Raw genomic sequence first — 19,445 nt, 5'->3', positions numbered from 1 at the left:
TGTGTGTGTGTGTGTGTGTGTGTGTGTGTGTGTGTGTGTGTGTGTGTGTGTGTGTGTGTGTGTGTGTGTGTGTGTGTGTGTGTGTGTGTGTGTGTGTGAGATTTCTAGGATTGAAAAATATTCAAAGTGTTTGACCAGCTTGTGATTTTTGTCAAGGTCTGAAGAGAGGTAAGAGGCTGCAGCCAGTCTATTTAAAAGCTGAGGGATGTCACGGCAGAGGGAAGGTGGAGTCATGAGCAAATAGATAAAGGGGATTTTCCAAAGGGTCAGAGTGATCATGTATGAAGATCAGGAATAGGACTGGGCCTAGAGCACTGCTTTGGGGCACTCCAGCCTTGCCAGGGAGAGGCGATGAAAGGATTTCGTTGAGAGCCACACATTCGTGACAAGAATAGAGGAAGTCAGGAACCCAAAATTGGAGTTGGCCTTGCATGTCATTGGCAGAGGGTTTGGAGAGCAAGGCAGCATGCCAGACCATCGAAAGCTTGAGATATGTCTGGAGAGATGGCCCTGATGTCGTGTCTGATATTGAGGGCCTCTGTCCATTGTTGGGAGAGCAGAAGCATCATATCCATGGTAGAATGACCGGCTCTTAATCAGAACTGATCATCCGAGATCTGGTCATTGGAGAAAATGAAGGATTTTGTGTCAACTGCAATGGACTCGATGACCTTACTGATTGGAAGCAAGCAGATAGGTCCACACATGTGAAAGAGATTGGTTTTTGCTCCTTTTTATGTAATATAATGTAGTGATGTTGGCTGACTTGCAAGCACGTGGAAGATGACTGAGGGCAAGTTATTGGGTGGCAATAGCAGAGAGGATGTGCAAGAGCAGCAGAGCAGGTTTTTAGGACACATGAGCTGATGCCATCAGGAACAGTTGGCTGCAACAGGGGAGGGTGGGGACAGAGAGTGAGGGGTTGGGGACAAGATTTGGAAGCAAACAGAATTGAGGCATTCAGCCTTCCCATGAGTGAAATTGGCTGTAGTGCCATTTGAAGAGAAGGAAGGGATGTAAGGGGAGCATACACCAAAGACTGACCAAAGAAAGCATTACCAGATCTTCGAGGAGGGAGACAGGTTTTGAAAGTCCTATCTTGAGGTTGGACAGATTGTGTTTTCTGGCTCTCCTGAGAGTGGGAACACACTTGTTCCAGACTTTGTGGAGCCTTTGAGGTTGCCTTCGGTCAGATTTGCCTTCTAGGAAGAGAAGCAGATGCAGGCGACGAGAGGTGGATAGGAGTTCAGGTGTGCCAAGGAAGTTAAGTTGTTTCAAAGGAACTGTCGCACCACAGGATTCAGCGTGCCACAGGGTTTACAATCTATTTGGAGAGAATCACTCTTCGCCTGCATCGTACATGATTGCATGAAAAAGTAAGTTCATATCCTCGAAAGGAAGCAGAAAAATGGAACAAAACTGGTTGCTCGCTTGAAAGTGGAACTCTGTTACAAAAACAAGAGAAATCCCTTTGGGCAACAACAGTTGGACTGTTGTTAAACTACGGACTCACCGATCCACGTACTCTCGAAACGCAAGATCCACGAGTCCAAAAGGAGTTTAAATTGATATATCATCAGATTGATACAAATTATCGACAATGACAAGGTGTTATTACCACATGGATCAAATTTAAATACCCATGGACACGAATGGAGCATACCATGCAGGAAATTGGAGCTGGACACTGTATGGTAATCATGGAATCATCTGCTTCATGTAGTCAACAAAGAGGCTGGAACGACTCATGAATAGCGATTAATATGAGTGGGTTTTCAGTGCCATATTAGATCGTAGAGATCGTGTGAAGGTGCTGCTCGTGCAGGTACACAACCTCTCCCCACCCCAAAAGTAAAAACAAAAATTTAATGACAGATTCCAAGGATAGCAGCTTATCGTGGAAGCCTTAAACACCTTTTATACCTCATTTCACAAGCATGTGATACCAGTGTGACACCATAACATACATGAGCAATTCAAGCATTCATATTACCAAGAACTATCTCCAACCACTGAAGTACGACAGAAAGTGAACCACTTTAGGGAGGAGATTGTGATGTACAACGCAATCACGGGGTTCACACATACAACGATACAACTTAACTGGCGTTACAAGTGGATGCTGTGGATTTGAAAGTTTTAAATCAAAACACAGCATCTCAGGATATGAAAAATAAATTTGAAAACAAATTGAACTTTTGTGTTTCACTCAACTTAGCAGTTTGATGATGGAGTGGGGGTAACGTTTTGTTGCATTGGCCTTCACTGCCATGGGGTTGATTCCCCTGGCTGCTTAGAAATATTACCCAGAGAGGTTGGCACTACCAGGTCGACGTGCCCAAAGAAACATCGCACACAAGGTTACGGGACCTCCACAATCAAGAAACCCACTAAAGTGGAACAACCTCGAGCACCATGAAACCCACTAAAAGTTGAGTGGTACAATTACCAAGCCTCGGTGGCATCATGGTTAGAGCTTCAGTAACGAGTATGAGAGGTCTGTGATTCTAACTCCAGCTCAGTCAATACAAAAGACTTCAAAATTGGACATGCTGCTCCCATGCTTGTTGCACAGCATTTAAAAAGAGGATAGAGCACAGACAAACGATGAAAGGTTTGCAATCGTAGTGCAGGCTTTGATGGGGCCGAATGGCTTCATCCCACATTTAAGTTCCTTGAAATATAGCTCGCATTGTTACCTCCACCACCGAAGGTGAAGGAGGTTATGTTTTCACCTCTTTCTGGCTGTTTGTTTGTGTGCATGCTATGTCAAAAAGTTGTGGACGGATTCAGACAAAAAAAAAAAACGGTGGACAGCTTGGGTGTGTGACGAGGACGAACCGATTAGATTTTGGTGAAGATCTGGATCCGGCTACTAGAATATTTTTAAAGTGATTCTTCACCATTGAGAGATAGGGCTGAACCGAAATATAGCACAATGTCTGAAAAAGTTGCGCACGGATTCGGATGAAACCTGGTGAAAAGGTTAGGTGTGTGGCAAGGACGAATCGATTCGATTATGGTGAAGATCCAAATACCGATCTGGATACGAAAATTATTTAATTAATAATGTGATTCTTCACCATTGAGAGATGGGGGTTCAAAAACGATATAGTACCGTTTCCAATGATATTTAAAAAAAATGTATTGGACCCGATATGTTCCTGTGGATCAGGCATTATGTGGCGGAGGTATACGCTCTACCGAGTACCCTTCTAGTTTTACTATATTATGAAGTGAAAGATGGAAGGTATTCGGTGAAGGTTTTTCAATGCAAATGATGGGGAACATATCTCAGTGCCAAACGACACGGAGGCCTTGAATGAACACCGAAGCAAGCGATGGATGGATTGGAAACGCGCAGAAACACCATGCGTGTGCTCAAAGGCCATTACTTGTTTAAAAACCACCAGAAGTTCTCCTCCTGCATCATGCAACCTCAAAAATGTGGCAAACACGGTTCGTTTAACACATTATGAACCTTCATCAAACTGGGTTCATCAAGCTTTTTCGTTTGTGAAGAGGATGTTATACTGTCGGTGGGTTTGTGGAATGAAACGACAATTAAGGGACATCTACATATTATGCGATCACTTTCACCTGATCAGAGATTGCTTATCAAACATGTTCCGGTAAACCAATAAAAAAAAACCATGAAACCATCAAATGACTTCCGTAGAATACTTAGATCTCACACTCAGGTGTAATTTTACAATTTTTTCCCCAACACACCTTTGACAACATTCTTATATTTGAGTTTAATAACAATTTACATTGTTAAAGCATTAAGAAACCAGAGTGGTGTCAAAGCCACCCAATGCTCGCCTGTTTATAGATGTATCGTTTTTAAAAGACTAGTCCAATAATATTTTTTATAAAACATTGCAGTGAAGTCTGATCCAAATAATTTTAAAGCAATATATGTATTTGTATATTGTAATCAGTAAAAAATAGTGTGGTAGATAAAAACATTATAAAGGAAATAACTTGCACCAAAAACTTTAACATTTTCACGCTCACGCTGAAGCTCACGCTCACGCCGGGGGTATCGCTATAGCTCTGTTCTTCGAACAGGCGAACTAAAAATGATTTTGCAAAAGCCATGGAGAGGACTATTTGCTAAAGAGGCGAGTGGTAAGGAGCTAGTCCGCCACATTGTAGGGTCTAACTCCTTGTAGGGAACCACTTGTGGTTTGGACAATAATAAGTGGCCAACAATGACATCACAGGGTCAAATTATATTATCTGCCTCACAAGCTTGTTTGGACCACAAGTGGCCTTTGAACCTATTACCCCTAAACTAGTCAATGGCTGCAATACACGAGCACGAGACAGTGCATGTCCAACGGGGTCACTGTGGAGGTCACTGTAAAAATCTATCAATCGTTGATGTAACCCGACATGCTAACTTACAACTCTACCTAGTTTTTTAGGGATCCCCCACACTGCCCTCTTCATTTATCATCAAAAGCAATGCGCTCCCAACAGAGACCATCAAGGACTAAACAAAGGTATTTTGTGCAACAGAAATGGAAGTCTCTCGTTTGCTCTTCGCAGACAAGATGGAAACGGAAGTCGTTTTCAGATTTGTCCCGTTCCGGTGTTAGACGGGTAGGGTTTCAGGGTTGAAACAGGTCACAGTGGGGAGACAAATGACGCACAGGAAAATGTCCCCAAGCCCGATGTCCTTGATGAAAGAAATGAGTCTTTAATTATCCGAAGACAACATGAACTGAACACACAAATCAGTCAGAGGTTTTGACAATTAATAAAAAGATTGTTTTGGGGGGTCACAGGTCATGGTTTTTAATTGATGTCTTCATGTCAAGAGATGTGTTCTGAACCCAACTACAAGTAATATAAACACTACGGTGTACAAACAACAAGGGTAGAGAACACTCAGTGGTATCGAGTTTGGCAATACAAGCAAAATAATGGTTAGGTGGGGGGACAAGTTTGTGTGGGGAAGAGGGGACAGGTTGGTGGGGGTGGTGAGGGGGAGAAGGTGGGACAGGTTGGGGGGGTGGCGGGGGGGAGAGGGTGGGACGGGTTGGTGGGGGTGGTGGGGGGGAGAAGGTGGGACAGGTTGGTGGAGGTGGCGAGGGGGAGAAGGGAGAAGGTGGGACAGGTTGGTGGGGGTGGTGAGGGGGAGAAGGTGGGACAGGTCAGTGGGGCGGCGAGGGGGAGAAGGTGGGACAGGTCGGTGGGGGTGGCAAGGGGGAGAAGGTGGGACAGGTCGGTGGGGTATGGAGGGGGAGAAGGTGGGACAGGTCGGTGGGGTGGCAAGGGGGAGAAGGTGGGACAGGTCGGTGGGGTGGCGAGGGGAGAAGGTGGGACAGGTCGGTGGGGTGGCGAGGGGAGAAGGTGGGACAGGTCGGTGGGGTGGCGAGGGGAGAAGGTGGGACAGCTCAGAGGGGTGGGGCAGGGGGAGAAGGTGGGAGAGGTTGGTGAGGTGGTGAGAGGGCGAGGGCGGGACAGGTTGGTGGTGGCGGTGAGGGGAGATGGTGGGACAGGTTGGTGGAGGGGGCGAGGGGGAGAAGGGAGAAGGTGGGACAGGTTGGTGGGGGTGGTGAGGGGGAGAAGGTGGGACAGGTCAGTGGGGCGGCGAGGGGATAAGCTTGGGCGGTGAGGGGGAAAAGCTGGGGCAGGTCAGTGGGGTGGTGAAGGGAGGGGGTGGAGGGACCGTTAAGTAGGGAGGGTGGGGTGGAGGGACCGGTAAGTGGAGGGGGATGGGTGGAGGGACTGGTAAGTGGATGGGGGAGTAAAGGGGCCGGGAAGTGGGGGGTGAAGGGACCGGTAAGTGGGGGGTGGAGGCACCGGAAAGTGGGGGCGGGGGTGGAGGGATCAGTAGGTGGTGGGGGTGGGGAGGAGGAACTGGTAGGTGGGGGGAGTGGGGTGATGGGAGTGGGAGTGGGGTGGTGGAGGGACCGGTAGGTGGTTGTTAGTGGGGTAAAGGGACTCGGTGGGGGGATGACCCACAGGACAGATGAGGGCACAGCCTACCCGAGTGTGCTAATGAATCCCTTGACGTTCCCCTCAGTGTGCAGAGACACGACGTCTCCAACATGCAGAAAGCTCGAAATGTCCGCCATCCTCGATGGTTCTATGTCTCATGAGCGAGGAGTTCGCATGAAAACCATGGAGGTTCCTGGAAACATGAATCAAGTTCAGGTGAAAACCCCATTAAAAATAACAGAAATTTGGGGGAAAAAGAAGAAAAAAACCCCTAATATGAACCAAAAAGGAGAAAAGAATGTGAGAAAACAAAAACAAGCACAGAGGGGAAAGGGGGGGGAATAGCACAGAGGGGAAAGAGGGGGATAGCACAGAGGGGAAAGGGGGAGGGGAAAGGGGGAGGGGAAAGGGGGAGGAGGGGAAAGGGGGAGGAGGGGAAAGGGGGAGGAGGGGAAAGGGGGAGGAGGGGAAAGGGGGAGGGGAAAGGGGAGGAGGGGAAAGGGGAGGGGAAAGGGGGAGGGGAAAGGGGGAGGGGAAAGGGGGAGGGAAAGGGGGAGGAAAGGGGGAGGGGGACAAGCACAGAGGGGAAGGGGGAATAACACAGAGGGGAAAGGGGGAGGGGGACAAGCACAGAGGGGAAAGGGGGATTGCACAGAGGCGAAATGGGGGAGGAGGGGAAAGGGGGAGGGGAAAGGGGGAGGGGAAAGGGGGAGGGGAAAGGGGAGGGGAAAGGGGGAGGGAAAGGGGAGGGGAAAGGGGGAGGGGAAAGGGGGAGGGGGACAAGCACAGAGGGGAAAGGGGGAGGGGAGAGTGGCAGGAATAGTACAGAGGGGAAAGGGGGGAGGGGTACAAGCACAGAGTGGAAAGGGGGGTAGGCGATGATGGACGGTAGTGGAGGGTGGAATGAGGAACGGGAGACAAGGACATGGTAAGGCCAGAAGGTGGGGGCAGACATGTAAAAGGCGGAGGGGGTGGGAAGAGACGAGGATATATAGTGGAAAGTTTGGGAGAGGAGGGGGGAGGATATAAAATATATCTCAGGATATAAAAGGTGGAGAGGCAAAGCAAAGAGGATAAAAACACAGATTGTGATGAATGACGAACATCTCTGTTGTCAAGTTAAGATCAAGTAAAGTAACAAACCGTAACCACCACCGTTTACCAAGACAGTGTAATCGAAGTGAAGTATTCAAAGTAAAATCAACTAAGAAAACCTCCAATGGAGCGCCAGACACTTCCAGGCAAAACCCGGAACCTCGACAGAACCGCCCAAGTGTTCGCCCACTTCAAAAACTTGTTTATCTTCAACTCGCGCGGATCACGTCCCGGGAGTCGCCCTCATGAAACCTCTGCAATGTCGATCGATCGGATTATCATTGATCAACGATCGATTTGATCACTTCACGACCTCCTGACGGAGAGAACCTTCCGCCCACTCGGGGTGTCCACGCCTCGAGCCGCGAGCTCACTGCGCGGAAGTCCTCGATACCACCTCGTGGTGACACTTCCTTCTGGCCACGGGGTCCACTCTCTTCTCACCACGTCATGTTTCATGAACCAATCAGGGTCCACAGGGTCCACTCTCTTCTCACCATGTCATGTTTCATGAACCAATCAGGGTCCACAGGGTCCACTCTCTTCTCACCATGTCATGTTTCATGAACCAATCAGGGTCCACAGGGTCCACTCTTCTCACCATGTCATGTTTCATGAACCAATCAGGGTCTATGGGGTCCACTCTCTTCTCACCATGTCATGTTTCATGAACCAAACAGGGTCCACTCTCTTCTCACCATGTCATGTTTCATGAACTAATCAGAGTCCACAGGGTCCATTCTCTTCTCACCATGTCATGTTTCATGAACCAATAAAGGTCCACGGGGTCCACTCTCTTCTCATTATGTCATGTTTCATGAACCAGTCAGGGTCCACGGGGTCCACTCTCTTCTCACCACGTCATGTTTCATGAACCAATCAGGGTCCATTCTCTTCTCACCATGTCATGTTTCATGAACCAGTCAGGGTCCACGGGGTCCACTCTCTTCTCATTATGTCATGTTTCATGAACCAGTCAGGGTCCACGGGGTCCACTCTCTTCTCACCATGTCATGTTTCATGTACCAATCAGGGTCTATGGGGTCCACTCTCTTCTCACCATGTCATGTTTCATGAACCAATCAGGGTCCACTCTCTTCTCACCACGTCATGTTTCATGAACCAATCAGGGTCTATGGGGTCCACTCTCTTCTCACCACGTCATGTTTCATGAACCAATCAGGGTCCATGAGGTCCATTCTCTTCTCACCACATCATGTTTCATGAACCAATCAGGGTCCACAGGGTCCACTCTCTTCTCACCATGTCATGTTTCCTGAACCAATCAGGGTCTATGGGGTCCACTCTCTTCTCACCATGTCATGTTTCATGAACCAATCAGGGTCCATGGGGTCCACTCTATTCTCACTATGTCATGTTTCACCAACTTATCAGGGTCCAGATGGTCCAGTCTCTTCTCAGCATGTCATGTTTCATGAACAATTCAGGGTCTATGAGGTCCATTCTCTTCTCATTATGTCATGTTTCATGAACCAATCAGGGTCTATGGGGTCCACTCTCTTCTCATTATGTCATGTTTCATGAACCAATCAGGGTCTATGGGGTCCACTCTCTTCTCACCACGTCATGTTTCATGAACCAATCAGGGTCCATGAGGTCCATTCTCTTCTCACCACATCATGTTTCATGAACCAATCAGGGTCCACAGGGTCCACTCTCTTCTCACCATGTCATGTTTCCTGAACCAATCAGGGTCTATGGGGTCCACTCTCTTCTCACCATGTCATGTTTCATGAACCAATCAGGGTCTATGGGGTCCACTCTCTTCTCACCATGTCATGTTTCATGAACCAATCAGGGTCCACAGGGTCCACTCTCTTCTCACCATGTCATGTTTCATGAACCAATCAGGGTCCATGGGGTCCACTCTATTCTCACTATGTCATGTTTCACCAACTTATCAGGGTCCAGATGGTCCAGTCTCTTCTCAGCACGTCATGTTTCATGAACAATTCAGGGTCTATGAGGTCCATTCTCTTCTCATTATGTCATGTTTCATGAACCAATCAGGGTCTATGGGGTCCACTCTCTTCTCATTATGTCATGTTTCATGAACCAATCAGGGTCTATGGGGTCCACTCTCTTCTCACCACGTCATGTTTCATGAACCAATCAGGGTCCATGAGGTCCATTCTCTTCTCACCACATCATGTTTCATGAACCAATCAGGGTCCACAGGGTCCACTCTCTTCTCACCATGTCATGTTTCATGAACCAATCAGGGTCTATGGGGTCCACTCTCTTCTCACCATGTCATGTTTCATGAACCAATCAGGGTCTATGGGGTCCACTCTCTTCTCACCATGTCATGTTTCATGAACCAATCAGGGTCCACTCTCTTCTCACAATGTCATGTTTCATGAACCAAACAGGGTCCACAGGGTCCACTCTCTTCTCACCACGTCATGTTTCATGAACCAATCAGGGTCCACGGGGTCCACTCTCTTCTCACCACGTCATGTTTCATGAACCAATCAGGGTCTATACTCTATGGGGTCCACTCTCTTCTCACCACGTCATGTTTCATGAACCAATCAGGGTCTATGGGGTCCACTCTCATTTCACCACGTCATGTTTCATGAAGCAATCAGGGTCCACTCTCTACTCACCATGTCATGTTTCATGAACTAATCAGGGTCCACGGGGTCCACTCTCTTCTCACCATGTCATGTTTCATGAACTAATCAGGGTCCACTCTCTTCGCACCACGTCATGTTTCATGAACCAATCAGGGTCTATACTCTATGGGGTCCACTCTCTTCTCACCATGTCATGTTTCATGAACCAATCAGGGTCCACAGGTTCCACTCTCTTCTCACCATGTCATGTTTCATGAACCAAACAGAGTCCACTCTCTTCTCACCATGTCATGTTTCATGAACTAATCAGGGTCCACTCTCTTTTCACCACGTCATGTTTCATGAACCAATCAGGGTCTATGGGGTCCACTCTCTTCTCACCATGTCATGTTTCATGAACCAATCAGGGTCCACTCTCTTTTCACCACGTCATGTTTCATGAACCAATCAGGGTCTATGGGGTCCACTCTCTTCTCACCATGTCATGTTTCATGAACCAATCAGGGTCCACTCTCTTCTCACCATGTCATGTTTCAGAAACCAATCAGGGTCCCCGGGGTCCACTCTCTTATCCCCACGTCATGTTTCATGAACCAATCAGGGTCCACTCTCTTCTCACCATGTCATGTTTCATGAACCAATCAGGGTCCACTATCTTCTCACCACGTCATGTTTCATGAACCAATCAGGGTCCACTGTCTTCTCACCATGTCATGTTTCATGAACCAATCGGGGTCCACAGGGTCCACTCTCTTCTCATTACGTCATGTTTCATGAACTAATCAGGGTCCACAGGGTCCACTCTGTTCTCATTACGTCATGTTTCATGAACCAATCAGGGTCCACTGTCTTCTCTCCACGTCATCATCTTTACGAAAATTCACAGACCGGTGTGTGTGTGTTTGTGTGAGTGTGTGAGTGTGTTTGTGTGTTTGTGTGTTTGTGTGTTTGTGTTTGTGTGTTTGTGTGTTTGTGTGTTTGTGTGTTTGTGTTTATGTGTTTTTGTGTTTTTGTGTTTGTGTGTTTATGTGTTTGTGTGTGAATGTGTTTGTGCTTGTGTGTGAATGTGTTTCTGTGTTTATGTGTTTGTGTGATTATGTGTTTGTGTTTGTGTGTGAATGTGTTTGTGTGTGAATGTGTTTGTGTGTTTATGTGTTTGTGTGTTTATGTGTTTGTGTGTGAATGTGTTAATGTGTTTGTGTGTTTGTGTGTGAATGTGTTTGTGTGTTTATGTGTTTGTGTGTGTATGTGTTTGTATGTTTATGTGTTTATGTGTGAATGTGTTTATGTGTCTGTGCGTTTATGTGTTTGTGTGTGAATGTGTTTGTGTGTTTATGTGTTTGTGTGTTTATGTGTTTGTATGTTTATGTGTTTATGTGTGAATGTGTTTATGTGTCTGTGCGTTTATGTGTTTGTGTGTGAATGTGTTTGTGTGTTTATGTGTCTGTGCGTTTATGTGTTTGTGTGTGAATGTGTTTGTGTGTTTATGTGTTTGTGTGTTTATGTGTTTGTATGTTTATGTGTTTATGTGTGAATGTGTTTATGTGTCTGTGCGTTTATGTGTTTGTGTGAATGTGTTTGTGTGTTTATGTGTTTGTGTGTTTATGTGTTTGTATGTTTATGTGTTTATGTGTTTATGTGTTTGTGTGTTTATGTGTTTGTGTGTGAATGTGTTTGTGTGTGAATGTGTTTATGTGTTTGTGTGTTTATGTGTGAATGTGTTTATGTGTTTGTGTGTTTGTGTGATTATGTGTTTGTGTTTATGTGTGAATGTGTTTGTGTGTTTATGTGTTTGTGTTTGTGTGTTTGTGTGTGAATGTGTTTGTGTGTGAATGTGTTTATGTGTTTGTGTGTTTATGTGTGAATGTGTTTATGTGTTTGTGTGTTTGTGTGATTATGTGTTTGTGTTTGTGTGTGAATGTGTTTATGTGTTTGTGTGTTTATGTGTTTGTGTGTGAATGTGTTTGTGTGTTTATGTGTTTGTGTGATTATGTGTTTGTGTTTGTGTGTTTATGTGTTTGTGTGTGAATGTGTTTGTGTGTTTGTGTGTGAATGTGTTTGTGTGTTTATGTGTGAATGTGTTTGTGTGTGAATGTGTTTATGTGTTTATGTGTTTGTGTGTGAATGTGTTTGTGTGTTTGTGTGTGAATGTGTTTATGTGTGTGTGTTTGTGTGTTTATGTGTGAGTGTTTGTAGGTTTTGGGGTTTGTTTGTTGGGCGACTCCTTCTGCAGTTCAACCCAATTACATCCAGACTTACTAAAGAGGATCAGCACAACCAATAGATGTTTCGGGTCAGATTTCCAATTAATGTATGGGGGTGTTGTTACCTTTGCCGCTGGTCTTGAGGGGACGAGGGACGGACGCCAATGATCGATGTAAATGTGTATCGTGTGGCGCCACCGCCACGTCAGGGATGGTTTTACACGTCTCCCCCATTTACAGAGCACTATTCCTGTCACCACGTTTTCCAGTACAGTCTCTCTTTCGAGTGCAGCCCCCGGCTACTGGTTGCATCATTGGTTCGGGACGCAGCTCTACCGATGATGCAGTGTCCCTATCTCTCGTGGACTGGTTCTCATTTTGCCGACCACAGGCTGTCAACCCCACCTGGTATTAATTCAGCAGCCTACGCAGCTCGAACTCAGGACCCGAACCACGAAAACCAACACCAGGCTTCTTCAGGTACAGTGAGGTGTTTTGAATTATAAGCAGTCGGTATGTTTTTGCTTTAGGCACGTAACCCGGGTTATTATTTTTTTTTTTGCACAAACAGAGATGTCAGTTACCTATACACCGCCCAAATGACGGTATGGGTCAGAAGAACGTGTCTGCTTGGAACAAGATTGCCTGTAAGGCCGGTACTCGGCTCGTGCTTCATCAAGTAAACCCAAGGGGTCCACTCTCTTCTCACCACGTCATGTTTCATGAACCAATCAGGGTCCACAGGGTCCACTCTCCTCTCACCACGTCCTGTTTCATGAACCAATCAGGGTCTATGGGGTCCACTCTTCTCACCACGTCATGTTTCATGAACCAATCAGGGTCCACAGGGTCCACTCTCCTCTCACCACGTCATGTTTCATGAACCAATCAGGATCCACTCTCCTCTCACCACGTCATGTTTCATGAACCAATCAGGGTCCACTCTCGTCTCACCACGTCATGTTTCATGAACCAATCAGGGTCCACTCTCCTCTCACCACGTCATGTTTCATGAACCAATCAGGGTCCACAGGGTCCACTCTCCTCTCACCACGTCATGTTTCATGAACCAATCAGGGATCTACACGGTCCACTTCCTTCACAAGGAACCACAAGGAAATTCAAGGCATGTGGAGGCCATTCCGCCCATCATGGCCGCACCATATCAACACCACACGATTTTATCAACACAAGATCAAAACAAGAAAATGCAAAATGTTTTTTATTTATTATTTATTTATGGGTTGTTTTTGAAATTTTTGTCCTCCCCCCCCCCACTCCCTTTTCCCCCAGGGGAGGTGAAATGAGCTTGGGTGAAACACACATCAAGCACATAACATCACTTGACGAGACCCCCACCAACAGCACTCCGTACACATGCAAACAATCACCCATCAATGCTCAAACCACCTAAAAGTCCACCAACATCCCCAAACCCCTCCACCTCCATAACTTCCAGGTACCGATCTAATTCCAATTTTAACTTATCTACTGTTTCTGCTGCCACTACCTTTCCATGCATGAACTACTCTCTGAGTGATAGACCCCTCCCTGCCTTACTACCGTCTTAACTCTCCTCTTCTTCACTCTCAGGCTATGGCCCCTGGTCCTATCACTGTCCACTCTGTTGAATAATTCATCTGCACTTATTTTGTTCTATTACTTTAATTATCTTAAACATCTCCATCATATCTCCTCGTAACAACCTCCTTTCTAGTGTATAAACCTCTGTCTCCTTCAGCTGCTCCTCATAGCTGAGTCTTGCTAGGCCGGAATCAATCCACTCACCCTGTGCTGAACCCTCTCCAAAGCATCTATGTCTTTCCGGAACTGTGGTGACCAAAACTGCACACAATATTCCAGATGTGGCCCTCACTAAATTCCTCTACAATGTTAACACCACCTCTTTTGATTTATAATTGATCCCCCTCTTTATACAATCTAAAACCCGATTTGTTTTATCGAAAGCTGCCTGGCACTGTGCTGCCTGCTTACCTCCCATATTTATTACCACCCCCAGATCCTTCTCCCGTGTGACACACTCCAAAATTACCTCTTGCATCATGTAATCTCTATTTTCATTGTTCTTTCCCATCCCCAACACCTTACACCTGCTCAGGTTAAATTCCATCTTCCAATATTTTGCCCAATCTATACAAGTATCAATACTATCCTGGATCTGATTGATCACCATCCCTTCTGCTATCCACCTTACCTCCAAGCTTTGTGTCATCTGCAAATTTGGAAAGCTTGCTCTTTCCCTCACTATCCAAATCATTGATATAAATAATGAATCGTAACGGTCCGAGTACTGATCCCTGAGGTACCCCACAACTTACATCCTCCCAGCAAGACATCCTCCCACTCTCAGCCACTCTTTGCTTCCCATCACTAAGCCAGTTTGCAATCCAATTAGCTACCTGACCAGCCACTCCACAAGCCCTCACTTTGGCTAACAACCTCCGATGTGGTACCTTATCAAATACCTTCTTAAAGTCTAGATATACTATGGCCACTGCCTTTCCCTCATCCACCCAATCAGACACTGCTTCATTGAACTCTAAAAGATTTGTGAAACAGGAACTACCTTTGGTAAACCCATACTGACTACCTGTAATTATTAGTTTGTATTTGTTTAAATGGTTCATCATCTGGTCCTTAATTAATGTCTCCAACACCTTCCCCACAACTGAAGGCAAACCAGGTCTCTAGTTTCCCAATTCTTCTCTGGAGCCTTTCTTAAACTAGAAGGGCACTCGGAAGAGCGCACACCTCCTCCACGTAAAGCCTAATGCACAAGGATATATTGAGTTCAATACATTTTTGAAATATCATGCTGTACAGTACTGTATCGTTTTTGGCCCAATCCCTCGATGGTGATGAATCACATTGAAATTAAATAATTCTCGTAGTGGGATCCGGATCCGGATCTTCACCAAAATCGAATCAATTCGTCGTGGTCGCGCACCCAACCTGTCCACTAAGTTTCATCCGGATCCGTGCACAACTTTTGGAGATATCCTGTACACAAACATGCCTGGTGTTGGCTTAATGGTTCGGGTGGTATCTTGGGATCCTTGGATCCTGAGTTCAAATCCCACTCGGATATTCAATTAATACCAGGTGGGGTTGACTCTGCCTGTCATCCTTCTGAGGTCAGCAAAATGAGTGCCAGCATGCTGGTATCCTGTGCCGGAGTGATGATCTGTCCAGGATTGTGTCCAATCGCCAAGGAGACTGCTTGGGCAGCACCAACGCTCTGCACAGAGTATGGTCCCAATGGATGGATGGATGTACACAAACAGACAAACAAACAGACAGAGGTAAAAATATAACCTCCTTCAGACCTTCACTGGCAGAGGTAATAAATTCCTTCTACTTCTCCTTAATAACATTCCTTTTCTCACTGCTCAACCACCCTGACCTCTTTCTGTTTCTAGTTTGACACCTCATTGGAATGTACTTACTCTGCACTTCACACATTTGGTCCTTGAAGGTTTCCCATTTCTCTGATGCTGATTGTCCTGTTGTTAGGGTCTCCTCATCTACATCACCCAATTCTCTCCTCATGCCCTCAATGTTTGCCTTCCTGAAATCTAATCGCCTTACCCTACTATCCTGAACTCGAACCCTTAACATAATCTTTGCCCACACAATGTTAGGGTCACCTGCTCCTAAATGCTCCCCTCCCTCCACCTCCTCCACCATATTGGGATCGTTACTTAAAAGGAGGTCTAACACTGCACTCCCCTTGTGTGCTTATCTACAAACTGGGTTAAAAAGCAATCCTGGACTAAAACTAGGAAATCTTCATCTGCTCTGCCCTTTCCCTGTTCCTGGACGGCTGGACCTAGTCTATCCCTGGCAATTTAAAATCTCCCATACTCAATACTCTTCCATCACCCCATGTCCTTTTGAATTCTTCATGTACTCTTCTTTCCTCCTCTTCTTTCACACACAGAGCCCTATTAAATTATCCCACTATTTTTACAATCTCTCATCTCCACCCATACAGGGCTACTCTCCATGTCATTCCTCATTACCCCATTGTGGTCCACTTCCTTCTCTCCATGGCATTCTTCATTACCCCATTGGGGTCCACTTCCTTCTCTCCATGGCATTCCTCATTACCCCATTGGGGTCCACTTCCTTCTCTCCATGGCATTCCTCATTACCCCATTAGGGTCCACTTCCTTCTCTCCATGGCATTTCTCATTACCCCATTGGGGTCCACTTCCTTCTCTCCATGTCATTTCTCATTACCCCATTGGGGTCCACTTCCTTCTCCCCATGTCATTTCTCATTACTCCATTGGGGTCCACTTCCTTCTCTCCATGGCATTCCTCATTACCCCATTGGGGTCCACTTCCTTCTCTCCATGGCATTCCTCATTACCCCATTAGGGTCCACTTCCTTCTCTCCATGGCATTTCTCATTACCCCATTGGGGTCCACTTCCTTCTCTCCATGTCATTTCTCATTACCCCATTGGGGTCCACTTCCTTCTCCCCATGTCATTCCTCATTACCCCATCGGGGTCCACTTCCTTCTCAGAATCCATTGCCAATGGACCCCACGTTGACCCCAATGGACCATTGAGGTCGACGCTGGGTCTATTTTCTTTTCTCCATAGCACGTCATGTTTTATGAACCATTTCTCGACCTCGGTGGTTTCAGGTTAACCATTAGAGCAGATCCGTTTTTAGTCTAGGTCGGTAGTTCTCACCCTGGTTGAGTCATACAAAAGACTTTTAAAATGGTACTTGCTGCCTCGTTGCTTGATGTTCAGTATTTAAAATGATATAGTGCAGACAACCAGCCATAGATTGGTAACTCCAGTGCAGTCCTTTTTGAGATGTACATCCCCCTCCAGCATCAATTAAGTTACATATGGAATGGAACATATAACTAACCAAATGAGGTCTCCGTTCGACTTCCCGTTTGATGCATTATTTGGACCGTTGGGTTGTTTAATTAATCCTTGGGTCGCATTCGGTGTGAAGACCCATTTGATTTTCAAATAGTGTAATAAATCAAGGGAGGCACAAAGCAACCAACTTTAACATGTGGATTGAAAGTGGGGGGGGGGGAGGGGGGCTAAGGGGTCGCCCCCTAAAATCGGTGAATTGGTGTTTTCTACAGAGATCTCGATAGAACTATTAATTATCAGCTGTTCATAGCTCATTAAAATGGATAAGCCTTCATCCAAAGTACTGGAAAGGATCCCCACTCTGAACTGTTATGTTGCAGCTCTTTCACTTGTTGCTGTCTTGGAGTCAATCAAGTCCACAGCTCTCTGGGTTTTTGGAATATCAGGACAAGAGGTCAAGGTCTGCTTCTCGCCCACGGAAGGCACGCCGGTGAACCCTCAGTTTTCTATTGCATCACTTCTGGCCTTTCTTGACTTAAACTCCAGTCCCTCTGTCCTCCCCCAACCTTCCCAAGTCACACACTTGCTCCCAAATCCCAAATTTGCTTGTTCTCAAATTCCACACGGGGTTACCCTCCCCAATTTTAAGTGGAACACTCACCTCCATCGGAAGCAACTCCCCATGTCCATTATCTCGTGAACTTCCAGTCTTTCAAGACTGCTGCCATCATCACCGCATGCTTTGTCCCATACCTACCTCGGATCAATTCTACTCTCATCGATAGCCCGTCTTCTCCCTTTCTTCCTCTTTGACCCCCCGCCACTCTGTGAACCTGTGGTCACCTGCATTTAACTCCTCCATGATCCCACATTTCTGCATACGAATATATATTTTTATACTTCGATCACGATAATACATGAACAGGTTACCTGCCCACAGTTGTTTCCTCACTATTACCTTTGTAAAATAAAGTTATTGCATCGATGACAATGAATGTCGCAGGGAGCTTCTCTGGCTTCTTCAATATTTTCATGCTTGTCCTCTAACTTGGGGAAATATCTGCAATTGTTTAATTTCCCTGTGCATAGAGAGCTGAGCTTTCATCTTCAAACTTCAAAAGAAGAACAGCTTGCTGTTGGAAGAGTTAATAAACAAGGATAAAAACAAGGCACCACCAACTGGAGAAAATGCTCAAGGGTGAGACTCATGATCCTACATTTTTCCCACCAAGAGGGCTTCATCTACTACGAGGTATGCCAGGGGTTAAGTACACATCCTCCAGAGAAGGGGGATGGTTGGGGTTAGGGAGATAGAGGTTTGGCGTCACATCCTGCTGAGGACCCCACCTCATATGACAACATTGCCTTCATGCTATCAGATGAAAACTACTCAGTAGTTGAAACAAGGCCATTGCTATCCTCGGAAATGCCTTTTTACCTTCGAGTTGTGTTTCTGTGATATAGTTGAATTACTCATCCTGTGCTTTGTGGAAACAATTCTCAAAACCCCTTGCTGATTGCTGTTGAATCCAAGGGTCTTCATTTACCCACGCACACAAAGCGAAAAGCGCTGTCTGTCTTTATTTCTGCAAACGTTAGTTAATGATCAAGGAACAACTTCATTTCAATTGAACATTATATTTTGAAAACGAATCGAAAAAACTATCCTGTAGTTTCATCGTATTTTGGCTCTGAATTCGCTCAGATCACGCATGTGCAGAGAGGAGTCAGGTAATTGATTTACTCTGTCTGCCTACCTGGCAGTCAAACAAAATTGAAAATAATTCCAAACAGGAAACTTAGTGTTTCGAGGATGTCATAAAGGACACAAACAACAGGCATGAAGAACGAATGCAACATGTTAAATCAGGTGGTGTAAATGCGGTAAACATCAACGGCGGTAAACTTCCAAATTTCTTTTTCCCTACAACCTTTACACAAGGATATCAGATGCAGGTGGAGGCCATTCGGCTCATCATGTATGTGTCACACCACCATTCAACACACCACACCAATTTATCAACACGAGATCAAAACAAGAAAAATGCAATTGAAATATATATATATATATATATATATATATATATATATATATATATATATATATATATATATATATATATATATATATATATATATATATATATATATATATATATATTGTTACGGTTGTGGAAATTCACAGAACACGATTCAGGCTCCCCAGAGATCAGTTATGTCGATAAGTGTGTGTTCCAGGTTAGATTTCCCGACCGATGTATAAAGGGATTTATTCGTGTGCCGGGATGTGCATCTTTGAGTTGGCCATTATTCTGTTCTATCTTTTATTTCAACAACCACGCCATCCCCACCACAGCGCCAACCACACTACAACCACGCCACCTCCACCACCAGAACAGCATCTCAGCAACTCCCGCCCCGATATCCCTCAGAACGGGTAAACAGAAGTGACGGGTGGGGCGTGTCCCTCAGAACGGAGAGAGAGAGAATGTCGGTTATCACGTCCCTCCTCTCCCAACAAAGAGCCAAGCCGAACTCCCCTGGAATTTTCTCCCGCACGCCGAAAAGGGAGTGGCGAACGCCCCGGGGCGATAAAAAGGCCACGTTGGAACGCCGAGAAGGCGGTTGTGAGAGAATTGGTGAGGACATCGGTGGAACCGGTGGAATCGGTGTGGAGAGTGGGAACAGTTGAAGGCGTCCTTGGAGTTGGTTGAGTCGGAGC

The 19,445-nt window shown here is 45.9% G+C and overlaps 1 protein-coding gene and 1 long non-coding RNA gene across 12 annotated transcripts in view; one reads left to right on the top strand and one right to left on the bottom strand.

Moving 5' to 3' along the window:
* Positions 1 to 11,999, bottom strand: part of LOC147014744 (inositol 1,4,5-trisphosphate-gated calcium channel ITPR1-like) — a 213,003-nt gene extending 201,004 nt beyond the window's left edge. For 2 of the 10 annotated variants that reach the window (XM_085852937.1, XM_085852943.1), the window contains exons 1-2: positions 11,980 to 11,999; positions 6,004 to 6,148 (exon numbers count right to left, since the gene is read on the bottom strand). In XM_085852937.1, coding sequence (XP_085709063.1) covers positions 6,004 to 6,092 — 89 coding nt within the window. In that variant the 5' untranslated portion in view covers positions 6,093 to 6,148; positions 11,980 to 11,999. Of the gene's footprint in view, positions 1 to 6,003; positions 6,149 to 7,098; positions 7,441 to 11,979 lie in introns of those variants that run through there. The other 8 variants (XM_085852938.1, XM_085852944.1, XM_085852935.1 and 5 more) reach the window with 4 other exon arrangements.
* A 149-nt stretch (positions 12,000 to 12,148) lies between these two features.
* LOC147014743 (uncharacterized) lies at positions 12,149 to 18,754 on the top strand. 2 transcript variants are annotated; one of them, XR_015050886.1, is made up of 3 exons: positions 12,149 to 12,334; positions 17,104 to 17,213; positions 17,813 to 18,754. It is a non-coding gene; the product is annotated as an uncharacterized LOC147014743 (long non-coding RNA). The 2 variants fall into 2 exon arrangements; XR_015050884.1 differs by lacking the exon at positions 12,149 to 12,334 and adding an exon at positions 13,152 to 13,313.
* Positions 18,755 to 19,445: the final 691 nt, after the last annotated feature.

Source organism: Eptatretus burgeri, chromosome 13, assembly GCF_056783735.1.
Source record: "Eptatretus burgeri isolate ZD-2024b chromosome 13, Ebu_testis_v1, whole genome shotgun sequence".
In the NCBI taxonomy this organism is placed as follows: domain Eukaryota; kingdom Metazoa; phylum Chordata; class Myxini; order Myxiniformes; family Myxinidae; genus Eptatretus; species Eptatretus burgeri.
Note: the sequence above shows the minus strand (reverse complement) of the source record. Positions and strands in the feature narration are given on the sequence as shown.